At 33.1% G+C, this 24,249-nt stretch overlaps 2 protein-coding genes across 6 annotated transcripts; one reads left to right on the top strand and one right to left on the bottom strand.

Moving 5' to 3' along the window:
* Positions 1 to 440: 440 nt before the first annotated feature.
* On the bottom strand, positions 441 to 24,211 carry LOC123671424 (putative glycerol kinase 5). 4 transcript variants are annotated; one of them, XM_045605276.1, is made up of 11 exons: positions 24,029 to 24,211; positions 13,393 to 13,527; positions 13,247 to 13,340; positions 11,025 to 11,194; positions 10,877 to 10,966; positions 7,837 to 8,145; positions 6,845 to 7,076; positions 6,158 to 6,252; positions 4,104 to 4,267; positions 3,864 to 3,997; positions 441 to 649 (listed from the first exon to the last, which is right to left on the bottom strand). In XM_045605276.1, exons 2-11 carry the CDS (start codon positions 13,489 to 13,491, stop codon positions 507 to 509), a joined length of 1,530 nt encoding a protein of 509 aa, XP_045461232.1. In that variant the 5' UTR covers positions 13,492 to 13,527; positions 24,029 to 24,211; the 3' UTR covers positions 441 to 506. The 4 variants fall into 4 exon arrangements, with proteins under 4 accessions (XP_045461232.1, XP_045461231.1, XP_045461230.1 ...); XM_045605275.1 differs by lacking the exon at positions 24,029 to 24,211 and adding an exon at positions 18,091 to 18,229; XM_045605274.1 differs by lacking the exon at positions 24,029 to 24,211 and adding an exon at positions 15,453 to 16,409.
* LOC123671425 (trimeric intracellular cation channel type 1B.1) lies at positions 18,250 to 23,186 on the top strand. Of its 2 annotated transcripts, none has more exons than XM_045605277.1 (5): positions 18,250 to 18,384; positions 18,855 to 19,011; positions 19,390 to 19,662; positions 20,185 to 20,470; positions 23,019 to 23,186. In XM_045605277.1, exons 1-4 carry the CDS (start codon positions 18,264 to 18,266, stop codon positions 20,462 to 20,464), a joined length of 831 nt encoding a protein of 276 aa, XP_045461233.1. In that variant the 5' UTR covers positions 18,250 to 18,263; the 3' UTR covers positions 20,465 to 20,470; positions 23,019 to 23,186. The 2 variants fall into 2 exon arrangements, with proteins under 2 accessions (XP_045461233.1, XP_045461234.1); XM_045605278.1 differs by lacking the exon at positions 18,250 to 18,384 and adding an exon at positions 18,503 to 18,736.
* Positions 24,212 to 24,249: the final 38 nt, after the last annotated feature.

Below are 24,249 nucleotides of genomic sequence, written 5' to 3'. Positions count from 1 at the left end.
TGATTCTATAGTAATTTCAGATCTTTTGAACCTATGTAGGGCGTGGCTCGTGTATACATTAGAACATCTTGGGAGATAATAGGATTACAAGACCGAAAATAACGCCGAGAAAACAATAATATCTCGTTTTTTCCACAAAACCAACCTATTAGAATAATCGATCGCACTATGCCTTCTCTCCTGAATCACGCATTCAGAGTGAGATTTTTTCAGCCAACTGAAAAGTGACAAAATTTGGACTAAGCAAACGGACAATTAACAAAGTTCCACCCAATTTGCCATTGCCTAGCCTTATTTCATGATATTACATATCAATATATGTAATATCATGAAATATCTCTTCAATAAAGACATTACTATTATTATAAGGCTAAGGCAAATATTTGAAATTTTTAGTCCTGGGATTAAATGGAGTGCATTTTTTCAAATAAAACTCTTGATTTAAAAATAGTTTCATATAAATATACGAAATAAACTTTATTTGCATAAAAATCTATATTACAATTTCAGTCGTACCAAGAACTGAACCTCTCAGCTGCAGTTCTCCATTTTGACATCTTTTCTTGACATTTGGTTGAATTACCATCGGATTTGTAAATTTTTCGGATCACTTTCAATTGGTTCAGATCTGCCATATTGACCCATAAGCCTGCAATTAAAAAAATAGTTGGTTTTCGTATGAAAGCTTTCACCATGATACGTGTCTTTCTTTCATCAAGTACTTGGGCTTTTTCTGTAAAAGTGGCCAGATGTCGATAAATAAGCACTACACCCCCCCACCTCAAGATGTAAATGGTTTCAAAAATGTTTTGATTTTATTATTTTGTAATCGGAACCTGTATTCCATACCTACCATATCCAAAATTGAGATACGAGGTCCGGCTATTAAATAACGAGACTGCGCGCCTAGAGGGCGCCGTAGAGGGGTTGGGAAAAAAAGGGTAGTGCGTTGCGTATCTAGATATCTTGTCTATGCACGTACCAAAACACGTTCCCGTCACTATTATTATTTTTGTGCATTAGCGAAGGTTATTATGTTATTTGGATGGACTAGGTTGATGTTATTTATTATGAGCTGTTGGAACGGTACCGACTTCAATTGATACGATTGAGCCGAGCACTGCAAGAAAAACGGGCATGGTAAAGTGATTCTACAGAATGACAACGATCGGTCCAACGTTGCTCAACCTATTCGGAAACGCTCGAATGGGACGTCCTACACCAACCGCCATATACATATATTTATGTTACGTCAGATTATTACTTATTCCGACCGATGGCACATGGCTGGCTCATCTGCAGTTCTACTCATATGAGGACAGAAAAATTGGCCTGATTCGTGAATTCAAAAGATGAACACCTTTACCGTAAGGTTCCTTTCACACGGTGAGCCGTACGGCTCTCGCTCATTAGCGCGAGCGTTTTCCGCTCATACATGCAATCCTTTCAGACGTTGAGACGTACGGCTCTTGCTTATGAGCGATAGGCTTTTCCGGTTCTACATACAACTCTTGTGAGATTTTATTATTGCGGTGTCACACATGTGTGTGGTTGGAGCAAAATTAAGAAAACAACTCATTGTATTTTTGAATATGTTCGTATGGAATACAAAAACAAGTGATTGAATGTTGAATATGAATCATATCTTCATTCATCCAAAAATTCAATTTATGGAAAAAACGAAGGACATGAATTATGTTTTTCGTTTCATATGAAGATTAATATTCTGCGAAGCAAGATGTATATCCCCCATTCAAAAAATATACTCAGCCTTGAAATCAAACTTCAAGTTCATATTGAATATCTGCATCCGATGTCTCCCTGAAAACTAAGAAACTTTCATTTGAAATTTTTTTGAATAGATTGTTTGCAGAAAGTTATTCATTTTATTATATTATTATAGGGGATCTTACAGAATGGGACTCCATTATTATTTGCGTGTTCATTTCCTTCAATTCCTCCTAAATGGCTGGACGGATTTTTATGACATTTTGTATGTATGTTCAAGTGTATTCGACATAATGGGTTTGGATTCACGTTTTTATAGTATTTATAAGATACATTCAAGTGAATGAATAATCCCGATCCAGAGAAATCAAAAAGAACTGAGAATACGCATGACGAACAGTTGACAATTGCTTTACTGTCATTTCGTAGACCACGAAAAGTTGCTTCTTCTGATTTAGGTTCTGAATCAATTTGACAGTAATCTAAATTTCCTTCTGCTTTGTTTAACATTTCGCCTGGGATTTGTTCATCTTGAGTATTTTCGATTTTCATTAAACTTTTGAACTGATTGCAAATTATTTATGTTAATAATCAACTTCTTCAAACTTTGTAGGTTTGAAATACAAGAGGGGACTACAGTTGGAATATCTTCAAGCTTATTTCATTGAACTTTCTTGGGTGTAACCAAGACAGGTCCTCTAAAATTTCTCTATTTGGACAAAAACTTTCTTCAATGCTGGTTCTAACACATCGAAAAATACTGACTTGTAATTATTTTTGCTGAGATTTTAGGAGAATCATCTTTTGATTTTTCCCAGACATCCGTTTTTTCTTTGAAATTCTTCTTTCCGTGAAATGCAATTTTATTTCCACATCAATATTCCGATTCTTCCTATATTCTTCCGATTTACAATTAATAGCAGACTCTTGGCGCATACTCTTTTATTTTCGTGTATACAACTTCAAAATGTTTATCATTTCTTTTTTCATTAATTAGTTTGAGCAGTGATTGAAATGAATTCCAAGCAACAGCGTAGTTCAATGTTTTAGTTTGCAAATATTTTGAACCAGGAGTTATAACAAGAACCAAATGTAGAACGAATGAAATAAATGATTTTCTAATTTTTGATCATTGATTTGCCAAATTTCTGGCCATATGTCTGGATTAACAATCAAACTGACCATCATGTTTTTTTAATACGGTTTACTGACGTCAATTATTTATCTTTGGCAGTTTTCTTCAGCACACTTTCATCAATTATCGAAAATGTTGTTTTTTGTTTCTTTCTACCATACTGCCATTCGCTTGTAAGATGAACTCAGAAAAACTGCAGATTCTTCCACCAATCCAAACAAGTTTTCTGTTTCTAGTAACTTTACTGCTGAATCAGCTACTAGGTTCAAGACGTGATAGATACGTCATATTTTCATTTAGCTTTTTAAGGTGAGCCTGTAAACCGTTATAATACTCTTTCATGTTATTTTTTCCATCGAATGAACATGAAACGATATTTGATTCCAGAATTCCGTACTTGGTTAATTCTGGAGTTACACGTTTTTACAATGCAGGACCACTCGAGTCCTCAACTACAGTAATTTCTAGAAGCCTTTCATAATATTTTCATCGAATGACATATCGTACGAAAATAGCCAATTGGTATACATATAAGTGCTTCCTGTATCTTGGGTAGAGTCTACCATAACTTTATGAATAATTCTATCGTGGAAGCCTTTCAAATTAATATTGCGTTTTATCGAAGCAATTGTTTTTATCAACTTGTTCAAATAAAAGATTTTGACAAAAATATCAATACAGAACCTTGCCCATAATGTATATTCGTTGTTCATTTTAAAACGTTTAAATTAAATAAAATTGTCAAAAAAACATATTTTCAAAAGTTTGGTTCAGCTGGGGGCCCCCTTGAGCCGGGGCCCTCGGCGATCGCCGACCTGGCCAGACCGGGCCTGAAATCCATCAAATATTTCTTCAATCCAATTCATTTCAGTATGTGCGAGAACATCAAAATTTAAAGTATTCATTATTTGTGTGTTGCTTTGAAGATAAAATTAGTCAATTTAATTTTTGTATAAGCTAGAAATGATGAACCATAATGTAAAATTTGCAGTGTTTTTACCTTTAGATAGACCGCATGAGAATAAAATGCCCAATGTTGTTATTTCTTCAAACTCAGCTTTTTCAACATCAAGATCAGTAGCGTTTGCTATTTGTTGGCAAATGAAATCATTATTTGAAACTCCCCCATCAACACTGAAATCATTTAGAATATTAGTGTTATTACCTATTGAAAAAAATTCATGATTCTCATCGGAATACAGTTAAACTTCATTATCTTCTTTATAATAGAAATAATTACCATATTTTTTTGAAATCATGATTTGAACTGAATTTCAAAGTATTATATGCTAATCCGACTCTAAATATGATACTCTCCATAACAGCTTTCATCATTTTATTCTTTGTTGTTGTTGGCTGGATACCAATGAAACCGGAAGCAGCTTTAGAGTCGTTGATTGGAGGCTAAAAAAAATTATAACAATCATTGAAAAATATCTAAATATCAGAGTTCTGAATTTAAAATCAAATATTCCTTATACAGGGTGGCCACTTTTTCAATGGGATTGTATTGGTAACTTTTAAACCATAAGAGTTAGAAGGTCGATCAAATGGAGAAAAAGTTGCATGCATAGAAGCATTATCAAGCAGTTCAAACAAATCGAGATTATCAGGGCCGGTTTTCGAGATATCATAAGAAAAGTAAATTATGTCATTTTGATTTTTCTTTTTTTCCCACTTTATTTCAAATATTATCAAAAAATGTTACAGGAACTTTTTATTCGACAGTAAATTATCCTCAATTTGACGTAATCAGATTTCGTATCCAACGTTTCGTACTCTCTGGGCCACCCTCAACCTCATTTTTTTCAATACGGACCTGCATATTTTATGACATTTTTCGAAATAACTTTTAACGCTGAATTCAACGATATATCATACAATGTCATTCAAAGTAGATTTTCAGGTGATTTTTACCCTTATCCAATTTTCTTCGGGTCGGATCTGTATTACCTTCATTTAGTTTAATTAACAATATGCAATAAGCAATAAATTTCGATAAGAAAATTAACTTTCCCATCTTGAACTAAATGGAACATATTAGAATCAAAGCAAGAAACCAGTATACTGGTTTCTTGGTTCTTCTTGTATAATAATCATTTGAATATTTCAATTCATAATAATTAAACGAAAGTATCATTTAATGAAAGAAAAATCAAATGATTATTCGAAAGTAAATGAAAATTAATGAAGTAAGTGTTCGAAAAGTCCACCATTTTGTAAAATGCACTTTACGGTTCTGGAACCCATACTTCTTATACATTTGCTTGTTTGGTCTCCTTGAATACCTTCCAAAACATTCTCAATTTTCTCGCGAGGTATCACTATTGTTGTATTTGTCATTTGAATCGTTGAAACAAATTACAAATTCGAACTTTATTTTGAAATCATTACGATATAATTTTTGCAAGGCTTGGTATTGAAATTTAAAATCATTGTATTCGCGTCTCTTGACTATTTTATTACCAGCAGTTTTTGAAAAATTCCATTCACTAGCCACAGTTCTCGATTTTTTTTCTGGGTTCGATTGAATTTGGGTCAGAACATTGATATCGTTAATAGACTTGTTTTTTCTTACATAAACACCATTAAATTTGGATGAGGGTCAAAATCACAGCTGAAAATCAACTTTTTCTCCATTTGACCGACCTTCTTACTCTTATGAATTAAAAGTTACCAATACAATCCCATTGAAAAAGTGGCCACCCTGTAGAATTCTCGCCTAAAAAGAAATACCATGAGTGAAAAATTGTCTTCTCCAATACCTAGAGCCATTATAGATAAAATCATCTAATTTATTTGCGAAAAAATTTGTAATGAAGGTATCATTGAAATTTTTCGAATATATGTGAATATATGTGAAACATTGACCAAATAAATTTGGTCTAGGAGAATGATTCAAATTTTGTCGAAATCGAAAGCACTCGAGACATAAGATCAAATTCCCGAATTGAATTGAATTCCCGAAAAGTTTTCTGCAAATTGACGGATCACTCTACAGGTGGTCTGAAAGACACTGTAATTTTAAAAAAATGGCAATAAGACCATTTTTTCAAATGGCATGCCCTGATTTTTTTTTTTTTTTGGCTGTCGGATAACTTAGTGAGTAGTTTTCATTTTTTACCTAGACATGTTGTGCCTGAAATGAATAATTTTTAAAATACTTCGCGTTTCATGTTTAGTATTGGGGCTGGCAGTATACTTTTCACGGATACAATTTTAAAAGGATAAGTTACTCAACTCCACTTAAAAAATATAAATATTAATCATTACTGTATTGTATTCAATACGTACCCCAAGACCACTAAAAGCGGGAACGAAGAAAAGCTCTTCCGGTTCATTCCTTTCATTTATTATTTCATTAAGATCAGCTATATTTTGAATGTATCCTGCAAATTTTTCTATGTTATTCATAAGTACCAAAATTTTACATGGAAATTGATCACAACAAATGATGAGCGAAAAAAATCTAAAACGATTATTTTCATAGTCGAGGCAAAGGGCGTAGATATGGGGGGAACTGGGCTAATTAACCCACCTCAGGACTTCCAAAATATAACATTTCAAAATTCTAGCCAAGATGAAGAATGAAAATTTTTTCGTACACCTTTGGACTCGATATTGGATCTCTGATAGAAAGGTTTGGCAATATGAGTATTATATTATAGTATTATAAAAAAACACAAAGGACAAACTATATTACGAGTATATGATTTTATTTCCCTTTCACAACAACTGTTTTTGAGTCATGTGGGCGTGTTAAATTTATGTTTTTTCTGTTTATTATGATCACAAATTCATTAAATGTTTTCTTACGGAAAAAAGTTTGTCGTTGTTTTTGAAATGTTTCTTGTACTTGAATTTTTTTTCGATTATTTCCACCCCCCGCCAAGAAAAAAAAAGATTACGCCCTTGGTCGAGGGAGAGACTTTGCCTTTATGTTCTAGGTATTCGCATCATCGCAGCTTCAACTCAAATTACCTGCTTCTTTCATCCATTCGATTAAAGATCCACAATCAGAACACGGAGCTTCACTCATGAACGTGATTTTGTCTTTTAATTTCCAACCAACAAGTGGATACATTCCTTCCAAATGACAATCTATATTGTTACCTGTATTCTTATTTATAAATGCACCAGTTCCAATAGTTAATTTCAAATCATTCTCTTTGAAACATTGTGAACCCAACATAGCTGCACTTTGATCGGCCAACTGAAATACATTTATTTAAAGTATTATTCGAAAATTATATTATATTCGCGACTTTGCCAGCATAAAAGATTATCTTGAAATGACTATTTTTCACTTCCATTCGATTTCAATTAAACAAAAGCCCTAAGGCAGGAACATACTAAGTCAACGCAGAGCAGACCAATGCTACGCACCAAAATCTGGAGCACTGGTTTTCCTTTAAGCGAACATACTATCCTAACTTGACGCTGATTGGCGGTTACCGTCAGCTATCGATATGAAGGATCCAGATTTTCATTGATTCGTCGAGATAATTCACGCGTTGAAATTGCAGCATGCACATGAAAAATCTATCGACATTCTCTATTTTGCGTAATAATTTGACAAGAGAAAGGAATTCAAAACATTCCTCTGTATTCCGAAAAGTTTCAGGTAACAAATATTGTAGTAACACAGCTACGGCTGCTTCTTCTAACTCCTCATCAAACACATCATAAGAACTACTGACTGTACCTACATTTTGATTATTGTGTACCCTTTCCTCAAAATGAAGGCTTGCCAAATATAGTCCAAGTTTTGTGAGGTCTCGAAACCAAAGTATACTTACTAAATCAGTATAATAAATAAATAAATAAATAATAAGTTGCTTTGTTCCAGTTAAGTCAAATATTGAATATGTATCATATAATACACTGAACAAAAAGTAATGTCCTTTTTTAATTAGCTATATTTTTAGGAGCTAATGCTACTCCCTATAATTCAGAATATACGAGTATCTTACCACATTCGAGATTTCTACGGGGCTCCCGAATACATCTGTTGTTCCAAACTCATAATCATTATCCACAACAGGCGGCAGTATACAACTAGGTATTTTTAGAATATTGATAGCCCATGAGCCCCATTCCAAAGTGAAAGGATCAAAAAATCCAGTAGCACTTGCATTGCTGATATCTGTAACGAATGTTTTGCCTTTTGTCAGTTTATATATTAGCCAGGTATCCAAGGTTCCAAACATTACATTATCCTTTTGTATTTCCTCCTTTATCATTGGAATTTTATCCAGTACCCAGAGCAGTCGAGATGATGCCTGTAAAAAAATGAAATTGGAGAAAAACTGAAAATCCAAATGTTCCATTCAAACCTTCGGCGGATTTATAAAATTTTGAAACTTGTATTCGAGGAAAATCTCAACTGAATTTACCAGTTACGTTTTTTTAAAGGGAACTTCAAGGGATGATTTATCCATTTCATATCGATTACAAATATTTCTTGGGTTCAAGGATGAATGTGGGAAAATAACTATCGAAATATACAATCATTCCAATAACATCAGCAAGGGAGAGGGCACACCAATCGTTCATATCGCCTAGTCACCAGTAATGATTGCACCGGCAGGGCCGAATTAGACTAATTTCCTCCCCTAAGCCAAAAACAATTTTCCGCCCCTCTGGATAAAGATAATTAAAAAAAATTTCTAACACGTGATTTTCGCAGGTGTTAAGACAATTTACTACCTGGAAATGAAACAATCTATTGTTTCAGAGTGTTTATATTGAATAGTATTTTACATAACAACCAAAAGATTTTCAGATAACACCTCAATTACAGTTTTCATCATCAATATAATGAAGATTTTTTCTTGCCTTTTTTTTCGAGAATTTTCGCAACATTACTTCGAAGTCTAATTCTGTACATATCTTAGCTTCAATGCACAAAACGGTAAGATAATTGTAATATCAATGTAGGGAAACGTTTGCACTTAGCTTTTATCGCTTCTAATGAAGGTACTCATTTCGAGTAGAGTTTTTGGAGGATGTTCTGACTGAGCTACGTAGGTTTTGAACCGCAAACATTCATCGTGAAGTTTTTCATCTAAATCGTCAGGAAAAGTAGAGATGATATAGTAACTGCTACTCCTAATTGTTCAGAATCAAGCGATTGCAATTTTAATGAAAAAAAGAACTTCGCAGCAAAATGCTTGTAGCAATTTTTACGTTCATTCAATTCTCTTGTTAGATGGTCAATTATAACAAGATAAATCTCTACTCTGAATTTTTCCCTCCCACTTGAAACAACATGTCCCACTCGAGTTAATCAGCAGGAACAGTTCTTGTTGTGGCTCTTCTTTCTTCATTTCGATTCTTCTCAAGTCCAGAATTGCTCTCCACATCCTCCTCAAATTGATCTCTTAATTCTCCGATATAATCAACCAATGACTCATAATACAAAACAACTTCATTTATACCAATGTCAACTTTCTGTATCACTTCGCCCACTTTATCAAATCTTTCCAAAATTCAAGTGATATTAGCTTCGGTGTTTATTTCTACATTTTTGTAGAAGATTTTTGTTATAATTTACCGAAAAATTTCCGCCCCTAAAACCGTGCTGCCTCTAGGCCATGGCCTACGTAGGCCTAATCGGTAATATGGCACTAGGCACCGGAACCAAACCAAAAGTCCACCTAATGGAGAAATACCTTTACCGAACTAGTCGAGCGAAAATCTCCAAAAGACATTCTGACCCTAGAGATCCATAGAAGCCGGAATCTCCAAGTGTTGTCTCCTTTTCTATATTAAGCATACACAGCCGAAATCCCCAAGTCTGTCTAAACTTCTCTAGCCATATACCATGGCTATGTCAAAAATCCCCCGATTGACAACCAAATACCTTCAAGACAACATAAGCCGTCTGGAAAAATGATGCAGTAAATTGCAAAACACAGTGAACCCAGACAATCTCTGTTCTTCTCCCTTTTGCCACGTCCTAATCTATGGACGTGATATCCTCTGAGAACCCGAAGTAAAATACTTGGGACTCATCTTGGAAAAGAAACTTACTTTCAACTAGCATCTGGACTATGTCCGCCAAAGGGGTAAAATGGTGCTTGCCAAATTGTCGTGCTGCAACATGTCCATGCAGAACAAATTTATCTTGTTTTGAACTGTTGTCCATCCCACTGTAACTTATGCTGCAACGTGTTGGGCTTTCGATACGAAGTTCAATATGTTATAAATCATTTAGAATAAACTCCTCAGGATCTAATAACTCCATTGTGAGGCAAAACTACCAGCGTTGCAGAAATTTCTTCATGAAATCGCTCTCAAAACCCAACCGACTAGTCAGTGAATCCCTCGACTACGACGAATATTCCACCAGATACAAGCGTCCAAAGCTTGCACTTCAAACCGTGTCTTTCGATAACTATCAGTGAATGTTGCACTGTATCGCTCAATCTACCCAAAAGACCGTTCAACCAATGGATCATTTTCAAAAGCCTCTCTAAAGGTGGAAGGCAATCCCAAAATTTGTCATTCAACCCCTATCAGATTGGAATACAGGTCAGAGGAGTGTATTCCAAACAACAGGTTTGGTTTAGTGAATAAGAGTCTCACACTGCTCGACATTCATAAGGTAGGTAGTTCGTCTATGAACATTTGATTCTGGGAGAATAAGTTCCTTCCTTCCTCGGTAGCTCACAGGTAGAGCACTGGACTAGTGATTCGGAGGTTGAGAGTTCGAGTCCCACTTGAGGAGGTACTTTTTTCGGAATTGAAAAATTGTCTGCATGCCATGATGTTATTTACTTGGTGATTTCCCCTACTTTCACAAAAAAAACCTCCAATATGTACGAAAAAATCAGAAACTTATAATATTCAATGCTTTATCCTTGTTAGTGTTAGAGTTTCATGAAATCGAAATCGAATGAAAAAATCAGAGTATATGGTTGACTTCTAACTTGCGGTCTAAGGCAGGCGGAGACAAAATGATGATCAAAGATTGATCTCAAAACAGGGTCATGAGTCGGGGTTACTTACATGACTGCAGGCCATTTTCAATTTGCTTCCAGCCTGATACCTTCCATTTCTTGTAACCAAATATAGCAAACGGGAGGCTAAGCGTATAGTCTACAAAATACAGATGGAAATATTGATGTTTATAATAATTTGCCATATAAATATATACCTTTACTATAACACTATCATTCCAATCTTCGATAATATTTCTACTTCTCACGTCCTTCCATGTGATGAAATTGTGAAAATGTTCTCCGGTATCTTTTTTCCATGTGATAAATGTACCTCTTTGAGTACATATTCCCATAGATTTAACATCGGCTGAACAAATTTTTGCATCTGGAATAATATGGCTGGATGAAAAACAACACAAAAACTATTTACGTAAGAGGAATAACTGAAAAAAGGTTTGGTTTCCTATAACTGAAGATGAATAGTCTTTATTTACGTAATATACATAAATTCATAGAAACAAATAAATATTGATTAGGACGGTAATTTTCCTACATCTTAAAATCCTACATGAAAATTAATGGCAACACTCTACGGCTAAACAGGGGCTGCTTATTATCAATTTTTGAAAAATACTTAAATGCAAAAGACCATAAAAAAGTTATGTTGAATTAATGAAAAATGATGACTAATTATAACATATATATAATATAATATATAATAAATCGACTAGACCACTTTGCTAGAAAACCAGTAATTTAACTAATTTTTTAAGTCAGATCTGTTGTTTCGAAAATATTTGGTACTTTTTCCTATATTCTGCTCGATCTTTTTATGGCTATTTTTCTAGTGATCAACATGAAATTTTCTAGAAAACTTGAAATTGGTGTTCTATAATCTATATTTACTTGCAAAATTCCAACTTGGTCAGCGATCTGTTGCCAGGGAAATATCGTTTGTTTCTTCGCTATTCTGATTGAATTTTGTTTGGTTGTGAATAAGCAATTAACACGAAATTACGCATGAAGTTTTTCATTATTATTTCATATCAACACACAAAATCGATAGGTCGGATTTGTTGTCACTGAAATGACTGAAATAATAAGTACTTACTTTTTCATCCTTTTGAGCCCTAATACCGATCGTCTACGATTTCGTCGACTGATGACGAATTCAATTTTGTCTGTCCGTCCGACCGTAAACACGATAACTGCCGAATGAAAATAGCTTGGAACTTCGGCCTTTCGAAATTTTTTCATTAATTTCTGCAAATCCTATCGAAATCAAAATTCGCATTTGGATTCAAGTTAATCACGTACCCACCCAGAACCATAGAAAATTATTAAAGAAGAAATATCGAAAAAATCACCCAATATTTCCGTGACTATATACAACAGTCGGAGTTAAGATTTTGGATGTTGATCTGATATACATACATATGTATATCAGATCAACATCCAAAAAAAAAATTCTTAGAAAATTGTGTTCATTCAGAAACTAAAATTCAATTTGACCACCGGAAAAAAAAATTAGGAACGTTGCAGGTTTTCCGCCAGTTTGTAATTCTTTTTTCCGATTTCATCAACTTTTCTGAATAAAGGACCCAAAAATACTGAGATTTGACCAAAAACCGTTTCTTTGAGTATTATACAAAACTGACCACACCCATAAGAATCTTGCTCAAAATTGACGTTTAACACCCTGTATCTCGCTTATGCGTCGAAAACGGGATATATTGTATAAGGCAAAAATGATTCTCCCGATGTCCTCTACACGAATATATATGTTTGTCCAGTTTATGATGAAACACCCTGTATATGCGGAAATGAAGTGTTTACTTTTTTAATTATATCAAGATGAATTACCGTCAAGAGGGATTATCACCATATGGTTTTTCGCGTAACAGTCAAACTTTGGAACCCATTCATTTCACCTCTGGCGTTACTGCGATGACCAAACTTTGTACGGTGTACGAAGTTGTAGAGACTTCATCTTCTTTCTTTTTTCGGAGCAAATAAGTAGAGGGCAGCACTATAAGACGACTTTCACGAAATTATAGTTTTACTTCGTTGGTGATGATTTTTGATAGGTTTGTTTTTACGAATATTTTGAAAATATATCGGTGCTTTGTACGACGACCCAATCATCAATTTTTCTGGGAAAAACGAAAAGTTACCAAAATTTTGTGTTTTTTATTCCATTCGCAAATTAAAAATATTTACTTTCTTCCATATAAATTATTGTTTAAGGATCATAGGTGAAAACTCCATAAAAATCGGTGATTTGTAAGAAGAAATATCTCTAATTTCGTTTTGAACTGGGCAGCCACGTGGTGGTGTTCTCTCTTAAGCAGAGGCCGAAACAGTCAAAAAATTATTATATTGTTTGAGTTATTTCAATGATTGTTAAATGGATTTCAAAATATGTAGAATTTCTTACCGTATAATGCATCATTTACCACTGCTACTACATTTTCCCACAACCAAGTTGGATCGATCTCAACACCACCTTCCTCAGGATATATCAATTTGACCTTGAATAAAAAATTGTATAAGATCTACTCGAATAGAGTCAGGCATAAATACCTTTCTGAATGATGATCCAAGTATTTTCACATCAGAATCAATAATTAAACATCTAATAGTTGTAGTTCCGATATCCAAACAGATAAATTTATCTTTCATTTCTCTTTTTCGAAATGATGCAGAATAAAAATATCACTAAAAGAGAATAGGATCAAGATAACTATAGATAGAACAGCATGAATATACCTAATATGTTATACTAATTACGTGAAAGAACTATCGATATGACTCGAAACATTAGATTTTCTAAACTGCGGTTAGTTTATACTGAGTTATCTCATTCATTGTTATTTCCAATGTAGAAATATTTGGAGACACCTATACTTTTATTTCACTCTAATCGTAACTAGCTGCTTGATAATAATAAATGGTTATAATATAACCTTTGGAATCTGACAATTATCGAAAAGTTTCAACGTTACCTGTGTTTTTTTCACTGTATAGGATGTCCCAAATTCGATGCTCACTGAAAGCATCTCGTGAACTATAAGATTTAGAGAAAACATTTTTAAGGACTTTCGTTCTCTTTTTTTGAAATATAAGATATTAGAAAGCAGATCGTAGATTTTTGAGTCGTTATCCATATAGAGCATTATTTCTTAAAAAATTACTGTTTCAGATATTTCTCCATACCTTGGTTTCTATTCATGATAATCGAAAAATTCTAACGTTTTTAATAATTTTTATGGTTTATAAATGATACTTAGTTATAAGAGATCATAAAAGTCAATTACCGTTTTAGAGATATAGAGGAGATTTGGTGTTTTTTAAAGGGAACCTCCTATATATGATTTAAATACATTTATACAATAGAAACAAAATTGATTTAATTTTGAAATAAATGAAAAATATTTTTATATAATGTATTCCATCAAAAGAAGTCCAAAAACTCAATATCTGCGAAACGTATGACATTTTTGAAAAAACGGTAACGGATGCTTTTCGACAAATCTGCGGCTAAAAAACTGATTTTAATGATCTGTTATAAAAAATCATGAAAATTACTAAAAGAAAAACTTTTAGAATTTTTCGAATATCTGGAACAGACACCAAGATATAGCGAAATATTTGAAACAGTGTTTTTCAGAGTCGCCCTGTAACTCGATAATGAATCAAGAAACCAATGATTTCAATTCTTGGGACACCCTGTATATACCCACAGTGCAGTGGCGACGCCAGCTTTCAAAGACAGGGGTGGCCAAGAGGAGGCCGGATTTTTTGGGAGGCCAAAGTAAAGCGAAATTAAAGTACTGCCAATCTTTTAGCCTGATTATGTAAAATTTTAGGGGGGGCAGCAGACTCTTGGGGGGGGGGTGGGCCTTCCCTGGCCGCCCTAGCGTCGCCACTGCCACAGTGACAGTCACTACAAGTATAAACGAAATAGAATTCACCTAAATGCTCTAAAAAAAAATTGAAGAGGAGGCTTTACGAATAATATCATAGATTAATGTTTTGGTGTAACTGCACGTGACAAAATACTTTTTATCTCAAAAACCACACTTTTAAATCCTAGTTGAAATACTTTAAACTCCAACACTACCTACAATTTTAGCAATCCGGATAAATATGTATAATACATCTATAAAGGGAGCCTTAAAACTTGGTACGCATCTTTAGTTTATGTTGTGTAGTATATATCCCTAATATTTGGAGCGAAGGTGAACGACCTCCATCGATAGTTTCCTTTGTTTGTTTTATCAATTTGTTTTGACTATTTTTGATATATGTATTTCAATGTTTTATGAATTGTCTATACTTCAATTATTCGTCTTGTATACCTACATAGTTTTTGCAGATGAAATTTTCTTGATGAAATTATTTGTTATTCAGAATAATTCTACACAATTTCGAAAAATTCTCCCATAAATTAGTATTGTAAGTTTTCCCAAAAAGTTCGAGAGAAAGCTTATTGAACCATGTAGTTCGAAATTCAGAAATTAGAAGTACCTAACATATGTATAAGTGCACCCGTCTGCGTACTTCCTTCACTCTCTCGAGAAGAGGTATTCATTGTGATCAAGAAAAAACATGTGTTTATTTTACATAAGCAACGTACTTACCTCGTATTCTAAGAAAATCTCAGAAAGACATATACCTAATTCTGATTGTTGAAGTATCAAATAACCTCACAAAATTCTTGTACAATTGCTCAATTTATACACAACTGTGGATCAGGCCAGGAATCTAACAGAAAGCTTCCTTCATTCTTTATGGTCATATAATTTAGATATTCAAATAATACTCAACAATTTTTATCCTTGGTAGTTATTAACGAATAATTAAAAACCTATTAGACGTATTAATTGGGTATACTTAGATGTATGTTCAAGGTTTAAAAACAGAAATAAAATGATAATTTGTAAGTATATTAGGCTGTTTATTGTTTACCAACTGAACGAAAAAAATCACGAAGAGATAAAATTTATTTTCCTCTAGATTACAGATTCGATGGATTCTTTCCTTGGTTGATCGAAATTCATTATAGATAAAATAATTTTTTCATGATATGGATATATTTGTTATCTCTAACTGATATTTTTGCCCTAGAATCCCTTCACTATATCAATATTCTCTTGTAATTATTTAGCTATGATGATAGTAAGTGCAGGTATTTTTTAAATGAGTATTTCTTACGTTTTCTCTTGTATACCATTTGTTATTTAAATTACCACGAATTCTTCCGTTCTTTGCCTAGTTTATAATACTGAAATTAAAATTCGGTTAAACCACTGGCTGCCAACTTGTCAAGCACGTATTTTTCAAATATTAGTTATTTCGATTTTCAGCGAAATTTTCATTCAGCTGTTTCTGATCTGAATGTACCTAGGTATCATTCATAAGAAGCCTTCAATTTGTTTTTTTATTGTAATATATTTGCTTTTAAACGGAGTAAATATACGTGGGATTCAAAGGATTCTTTTCATTATAAAACTGCAATACATTACTGAATTAAAAGAAAATTTATGACACATATCAATCAGCAAAAAATTACTTTTCCTACAACTGCTATGAAAAGTAGCGTATTCTTCATAGCTTACTCAATTTCAAAACTATGTATTGCTCATACTGTGAGAAATATTATTCTCACGGCACTTTACCCACACCTCGCTTGGTAGACCAATGGGCTTTTGAGTCGTTTCTATGAAAACGCAATAAATTAGCACATACTGTCAACGAAGGCCATTTTAATTTGAATCAAGTCCATTACTTGAATTATTGAAATTAGTGCAGTTGTAGGAAAACTATAGTGTGCAACATGTGGAGAAGGTCCTTTTCTCGCTCGTTTGTTTGCGGCACTCGCGAGAAAAGTTGGACTTTCCCCACTTGTTGCACAATATACTATTTTAGGTGATCTGGAAACGGTTTTCATCTGATAAAATCAATCGTTTTAATGTCTTGGAGAAAAGTCCAAAGTTTCTTATGTTCTTCATCTTCATCAGAGATACAGGAGTTATATATTTTAGAACCCGTGTAGTGCATACAAATTTCTGAAACCATATAATATTGACTTGCGGTATCTGTCCTGTAACAGGACATACATAGGTATGTGCATTTGTGATTTTTATCATCTTATTCTGATATATAAATTTCAAACCATTGAAAATATACGATTATTACGATTACTGCATGTCCATTATAATCATTATTCAACTGTTATGGAGGTCATTCCATTCGAAAAAACGCACTTTTTATCATTTTAATATGTCTCGTTGAAGCCTGTGCTTTCGAACAACCCTGTATGATTAGGGACGTATTTCATCACACATAAATGATACACGGGAAATTGGTAATCCATACTAGAAATATCAGCTTTCTAGGATTCCACACAAAAAAGAAGTAAATCAATCAATAACTCGAAAACCGCTAGAGATAGGGAACAAGGAAGTTAATACATAAATAATCAAGTCGCTACGGTAAACTATTTGAAAAAGTTAGTACTTTTTGATATAAGCGGCATCACTGCAACGCTAAAAATATTTTAGATCGATGTAGAGCAGGAGTTCCTACTAAATAACTAAATAAACCAAATTTTCAATAAAATCTTACCTTCCGTTCTCTGTAAAAGTCTAGGGTTGCATCGACCATTATGGTAGATCTAGATGATGATATGATAATATATATGAAATCAAAATATAAAGCCGTTTTTCAAGTCTAAACGGTTATTACCCTCAGTTCATTTGATTTTTTTTACTCAATTTCAATAATCTATATGATCTATCTATTCATCGAAAAAATTGGCTAAGATTCTTGTGAAATTGCGAAGAATGTATAAACTTGACAACATTGCACTACTTAAGAATAAGTCAAATAAAAGATAAGAAAAGGTACACCTACTTATCTTACAAATAAAAAAAACTACTGTTCAAATGAGTTTGTGTAAATTTTGAGTTTGTAAAATAATAACACAGCCAAAGAATCCAACCCAAGTAACTGAATTTTTTTGATGCTTTAGTAGGTATTTGACATACTGACATAGGTACATATTTGAAATTATCCAATTTTATCTCTATTGAAAGACATATTCAAAAAAGATAATTTATACAAGGATTTTGATTGATTACATCTGGATCAACCAGGTCAGGAGCTTTCCTATAAATCAAGTTTTGTCGCACTAATCGACGTAACATAACTTCAGAGATATTAATAAAAACAGGCATCCCTGGATGCTGGAAAGACCAGATAATAGGCAAAAGGTACCTTATTAATAGCGCACAATTCCCCACGTTCAAAATTGGCACTGGGCCCAAGCGGCTAAGCTCAGCTTTAACCATCTAGTCCGAACCTGAAGTTGCACCATGCGGGAACGTCATTGTTGAAAAAGAAGGAATTTTATCGGTTTGTAATTGAACAGTGAACGAAAAATAGCAATAATGGATCCCGAAGCTTTTTTGGACATCGCCAATCAAGTGGTGAAATTGAAAATGTTTCCTTATTTCGACATTGCCCACTGTGCATTATCAGCTCTGTCTGTGAGAGAAGACCTTGGACAAGGTAAGCGGTGTTGTCAGATAACATGTCTAAATTTTCAATTATCTTATCAGTCCAAATTTAACAAAAACCTAACCTCACTTCCTTCTTTCCACCAGACAAATTATATTGAAAAGTGCACTTAACTTCTGAGATTGATTAAGGAAAATATTGTGTTCACATCAAACTAAATGATAATTTTTACTAAGAACATAATTAAATTCAATTTCACACAATGTGGGAAGAATGTTTATGTTTACATCCACTTGGTAGTAAAATATTTATGGATTGTACAATTATTGTATTTCGATTGATGGATACTTAAGCATATCAAACCTGCACTTTATGAAGAGAGGAGTGGAAAATTTGTCTGATGGTATACCTTTTTCATATTGAGAATAAGTAGTTATTCATTTATCCGATTTGAATTTCAATATTTCATCAGAGTAAAACTTTTGCATGGATTTAATGATTTTGAACTTCTCATTCCATAGGGGCACAAGCTTTTTCAAGAAAACATCCACTGTCATGTTGGCTATCTTATATGCTAGTGGTTTATGCCGGTGGAATGGTAGCAAATGGTCTGTTGGCTGAACCTATTCTAGCCCCACTGAAAAATACACCACAACTTGTTGTAGCAACTCTCACTTGGTAAAATGATATTAATTTTATAATCAATTATACTGAATTTTATATAGAAACCTTTCCAATGCACTAATGTGTGAAAAGACACAATAAAATCTTAGAATCTCATTATTCTTATATGTATACTTAAATAACAGACACTTTTATGTAGATAGTTTTTGAACAGTCTCAGATGTTTTTCTCTCCTTACTTCATTATATTTTGTAATATTTTAAAACACAGTTTCGAACAAAGGAGTTTAAAAAAGGTTTATTTTTCAACAAAAATTTAGATGACACTTTTGACAATATTTCTTTAAAATACATTATCATTACCCACTTAAACTGATGTAGCATTATCAAAATTACTTATGTCTTCTATAGGCATTATAAAACAAATTTTCAGGTATGTAATTTTCTACACACCTATGGATATTGGTTATAAGCTGGCTAAATTTCTACCTGTGAAAATAGTATTTTCGGCAATGAAAGAAATCTACAGATGCAAAAAAGTACATGATGGTGTTACTCATGCAGCAAAACTATATCCAAATGCATACCTTATTATGATCATCGTAGGAACACTGAAAGGCAACGGGGCTGGTTTCACCAGGCTTATTGAAAGATTAATTAGAGGGGTTTGGACTCCAACTGCAATGGAATTTATGCAACCAAGTTTGTGAGTATAATTTTAAAATTCTATTTCATTTAAGCTCCTGATATATGTTACATTATTGATCCTTTTCTTCATCAATTCATGTTATTGGGTGCTTACCTTGAATAATACTTAGAATAAAGAAAGAAAAAATTCCTTTGATTTAAAGCACTTCGACTAAAGTACCAAATTTATAAAAAAGTCAATTCAATGTTATTACCTGTTTCCATGTTCTGAGGAATACGAATTCTTAGACAATTTAGTATAAAGAGAGAATCAAATCGGAGTTGTCTCTACTATGAAGCCAAGTCTAAACTTCATGGCCTGATATTAAATGAACTATTTGTCAATTAAGCCATAAGGTTTTGTGGAACTAATGAACCAAAAAGGAGTAGACTTTTGGAGGGCCTCAATTTCAGTTGTGTTCTTCAGTTCTAATACTTATTCATCCACCTAAATACTTGAATGCAATAATTTACATTATTGCAATACCTCAAATATATACTTGCATTATTTCCACTCTTGACATCTATTTTTTTTTTTCAGTTATACCAAAGCATCCCTTGTGGCATCCATCATCTTTATACTTGACAAAAAAACAGAATTAATATCAGCGCCACATGCTTTAGTTTACTTTGGTATTGTAATATTCTTTGTATATTTCAAATTGTCATCTATACTCCTTGGAATTCATGATCCTTTCATACCTTTTGAAAATTTGACTTGCGCATTATTCTTTGGAGGAATATGGGACAGTTTAGCCAAGATATTAGGCAGAAACCAACTCAAAGAAGGGGACACGAAAGATACAAAGAAATTGAATTGATGAATGGTAAGACAATTTGTTTAATTATAAGAGCAAGTAGAGCAATGAGAAAAAAGAATCATAAAAATGTAACAGAAAACTTTTTTGTTGAAAGAATTTTTATTCATTCACAATTTTTATAATGAAGCCTTTTAATGCATTGATTCAGTTTAATTTTTATTTCTTTGGTAGTAAAAATTCACTACAACATGTACAGTATAATCCGGTTATAACGACATTGAGGGGACCGTGAATATTAGATCGTTATATCCAAAAATTTGTATAAAGAACGCAGAAGTAGGATTTATCTGTGTATTTTATTTTGAGATAGTTAACTATACACAAAACGAAAACAAATATGTACATATGAGTATATGGATAATATCATAATACATACTGTGAATACATGTTATTGAACTTATACATATACAATTGAACAGTAATAGGCTTACAAAAATTAGTAATTTTGCTTTGTTTTTTAAATCTATAATTTTCATAGAAGACACTTTCTAGTCTTTGGTCAATCATAGAAATACTGTTTAATAATTTCTGGTCATTTAGTCCTTCATAAGTAATGAATTTTTTCAAAATTGATACTGCTTGTAGGGCCTCGGCACATGATGGCACTGAACACAAAAAATTATCATCTTCATCGTCGTTTTCTTCTACTGGCTCGCCATCGTTCTCAATATTCTTGACAATATCCGCTTCATTTAAGTCTTAAGTTTCTAATTCTATGTCAACATCTATAAGCTCCAAAAGTTCATAATCTGATAATACTGTATTAATACAACGTTTCCTAAGTTGGGCCAAGGGAATGTTATCTTTTTCATCAGAATTATTTTGATCTGCCATTTCATTTGTTGATATAAAGCCTGCATGACGAAAACATCCTTGAATGGTTTTAGGTGTTACCTTTTCCCACGCAGCCGACATAATTAAAACTGCGTCTAATAGTCTTATAGCAGTTTCTTTTTCCAGTTTTATATTTTTTATAGTTTCCAACAGTTGCATTTTACGGTAGTGAGTTTTTAGTGAATTGATTACACCTTGATCCATCGGTTGTAAAACTGCAGTGTAATTTGGAGGCAAGAAACACAACTTAATTGATTTTAAATCTTCAACCTTTGGATGCGCAGGACAGTTAATATCCACAACTAACAAAATTTTTCTTGAGGATTTTTTCAGTTCATTGTCCCAGTCATGAAGAAATTTTATGAATAAATCGCTGGTTATCCATGATTTTTTGTTATGTTCATAAACAACAGGCAAGTTTTTCACATTCTTAAAACACCTAGGATTTTTCGATTATCCAATAACAAGCAATTTTCGCTTTTCAATTCCACGCATGTTTGCCGCAACCATAACAGTAATTCTGTCCTTACTCATTTTTCCTCCAGAGCATTTTTCTCCTTTGAACCTCATTGTTTTATCATAAGTCATTTTATAAAAAATCCCAGTCTCGTCTGCATTGAAGATATCATCGTCCGAATATCCCTTTCTGGTTTGTTGAAAAACATTCTTCAACCATGATTCTGGAACAGCTTTACTCACGCTTGCCTCTTCTCCTGATATTTTTCCAAAGATAATGTTATGGCGAACTCGAAATCTATTAATCCATCCCTCCGAACAGTGGAAGTTTTCTTTTTTTAAAAGGATACCAAACTCGTTCGCTTATTGCCTTAAAATCGGGCTGGTTATGGAAACATTTTTGGCGCGTTGATTTTTAAACCACTCCAACACTTGTCCAAGTTTTCATGAGGTGTCCTGCGGAGCTTTTTTGATTTCAAAGTGCACTGATTAAATGCTTCTTTAATTTTTTCTTTATTTTTCCACATCGTTGAAATCGTTGAATGTGCAACGCCAAATTCCAAAGCCAACTGGGTATTACTCTCTCCATTTTCTATTCGAGCTACTATGGCTCCCTTCTCTTCAATTGAAAAGGATTTTCTTTTTAATTTAGACGTTGAAGCCATTTTAGTGTACTCACTCACTCGACGAATAAACTGAAGTCAACCAATTAAGACCTGCTTATGTTTTCACAACGTAACATAAAACTGGGATTCCCCTGCATCGCTCGGGTATTTATCGAAGATCACGTTGACAGTGCCTGCAACGGCGAATTTTTAAGTGGTACGTCGCGGCGTAACGACACGTCGTTATAAACGGAAGAAATAGAACAAGATCAGAAAATTTCGACGAAAATGTTTGTCGCTATGAGCGACTTCGTCATTATAGCCAAAGTCGTTACAACCGAACGGTTTAATGATAAATTACTTAGAATTTCAACCAATTGTCGACAATTTCGTCGTTATATACGGATTTTCGTTATAACCGGTGTCGTAATAAACGGCTTTCACTGTATATCAATTGCAACTGTTTCTAAAAAAGAAAAATCTAAGCTGGTTAATGATTTCAGTGTGTATCTAGATAAAAAGTCAATCTGCAATAATTTGCAAAACTAAAAATTTCGATTATATTTAGCTCAAAACTATCATGATTTATGAAATATTCTCATTTTTCTTCTTATTCAAAATAATTGCATTTCAATTTCAACATTGTTTTTTTTTTTTAGGACACATCAAATGAAAAAATTTGACTAAGTGCGGAAAGCCAAATTTTTCTTTATCAGTATGACCAAAGACTAATGTTGCATTTTGAATGTGACTGAATTGTCAATCAGTTCTTATTATTGTACCAAAATATTTATTTATAAAATAAACGTTAAGTTTCAAGTTTAAAATGTTTCAACAAATTCTAAATCAACGATTCCCAACTAATACCTAAAAATGAAAAAACCTGGAATGTCATGCACATCGAATAAGGATTTACACCCATTAAGATTTATATCCAAGAATTAACCAAAAACTCATGAGGTACTAGAGAAGTCTCTCTTAGTCCAAATTCAATCAAAATTTTTTTGGGAAACCTCACCAAATATGTAATTGAAGGACCTCAACATGAAGGAAACACATTTCACAAAAAAATGTTCTTGTTACTTCATCAAAGATAATTTTTATCAATTCATAAATCCTGTTTTATACTTGAATATGTGTATGAGAATTATTATAATTATTCTCATTGGATGCCATATAACATGTAATGTGATCACTATACGTTTACTATTTATATGTGATTCTTTGTGTATGAATTCAGGATCCCCTGAATTCTACATGTTTGTTTTGAGTTCAATATGTTATGAAAATTTTCTCCAGTCTCCACATAGCCATGATCACAAACTTAGAATATAGATAGATAGAAGGAAAGGAAAGTAAACATTTCTGCTCGATCCTGAATACAAGAGGGATGGAAATTTAGTGTCGCCAATCACAATCGCGTTAGCCGAATTCATAGGCGTGCAGAATCCTGATTTGATTGTTGAATGTTTTATCAGGAATCCTTCTTTCATAACTTCACAATAGCTAAATCATTAAACTGAGAGAAATATTGACCTTTTTTGAAGCATGTTGGGGATTTACAAAGAAAATTTTAGTGGACTGTATTTAGAGTTAAATCTTATCCCAACACAGTACGAAAACGAAAAGGACAAGTGAAACCAAAGTAATAATAAAATAATATTCTTACCTAGAAGTGGGTGAACTTAAGTTATGGATCTTGCAGCAGTCCTCAGCTTCCAGAAGCAGATTGATTGAGCTCAACAAACTGAACCAGAAGTGGTAGATCCTTTATGATTGACAAGCTGGAAAATTATTAATTCGACCCCACTTATCCTTAGAAATGTCACAGAGTTCGCCACTGGTGACAACTTTATTTCTCAAACGGAGTCTTTTGATTTAATGTTTATG

This window comes from Harmonia axyridis, chromosome 1, assembly GCF_914767665.1.
Source record: "Harmonia axyridis chromosome 1, icHarAxyr1.1, whole genome shotgun sequence".
Lineage (NCBI taxonomy): Eukaryota > Metazoa > Arthropoda > Insecta > Coleoptera > Coccinellidae > Harmonia > Harmonia axyridis.
Note: the sequence above shows the minus strand (reverse complement) of the source record. Positions and strands in the feature narration are given on the sequence as shown.

Excerpts from the sequence above, each read along its gene's own strand:
- LOC123671424 (XM_045605276.1), bottom strand. The coding sequence starts at position 13,491 with ATGAAAGATAAATTTATCTGTTTGGATATCGGAACTACAACTATTAGA. Across the intron at positions 6,253-6,844 it reads CGAATGGATGAAAGAAGCAG|GATACATTCAAAATATAGCT; the intron begins GTAATTTGAGTT and ends AAAAATTTGCAG. Across the intron at positions 650-3,863 it reads CTCATGCGGTCTATCTAAAG|GCTTATGGGTCAATATGGCA; the intron begins GTAAAAACACTG and ends TTTTAATTGCAG.
- LOC123671425 (XM_045605277.1), top strand. The coding sequence starts at position 18,264 with ATGGATCCCGAAGCTTTTTTGGACATCGCCAATCAAGTGGTGAAATTG. Across the intron at positions 19,012-19,389 it reads GTTGTAGCAACTCTCACTTG|GTATGTAATTTTCTACACAC; the intron begins GTAAAATGATAT and ends ACAAATTTTCAG. Across the intron at positions 19,663-20,184 it reads GAATTTATGCAACCAAGTTT|TTATACCAAAGCATCCCTTG; the intron begins GTGAGTATAATT and ends TTTTTTTTTCAG.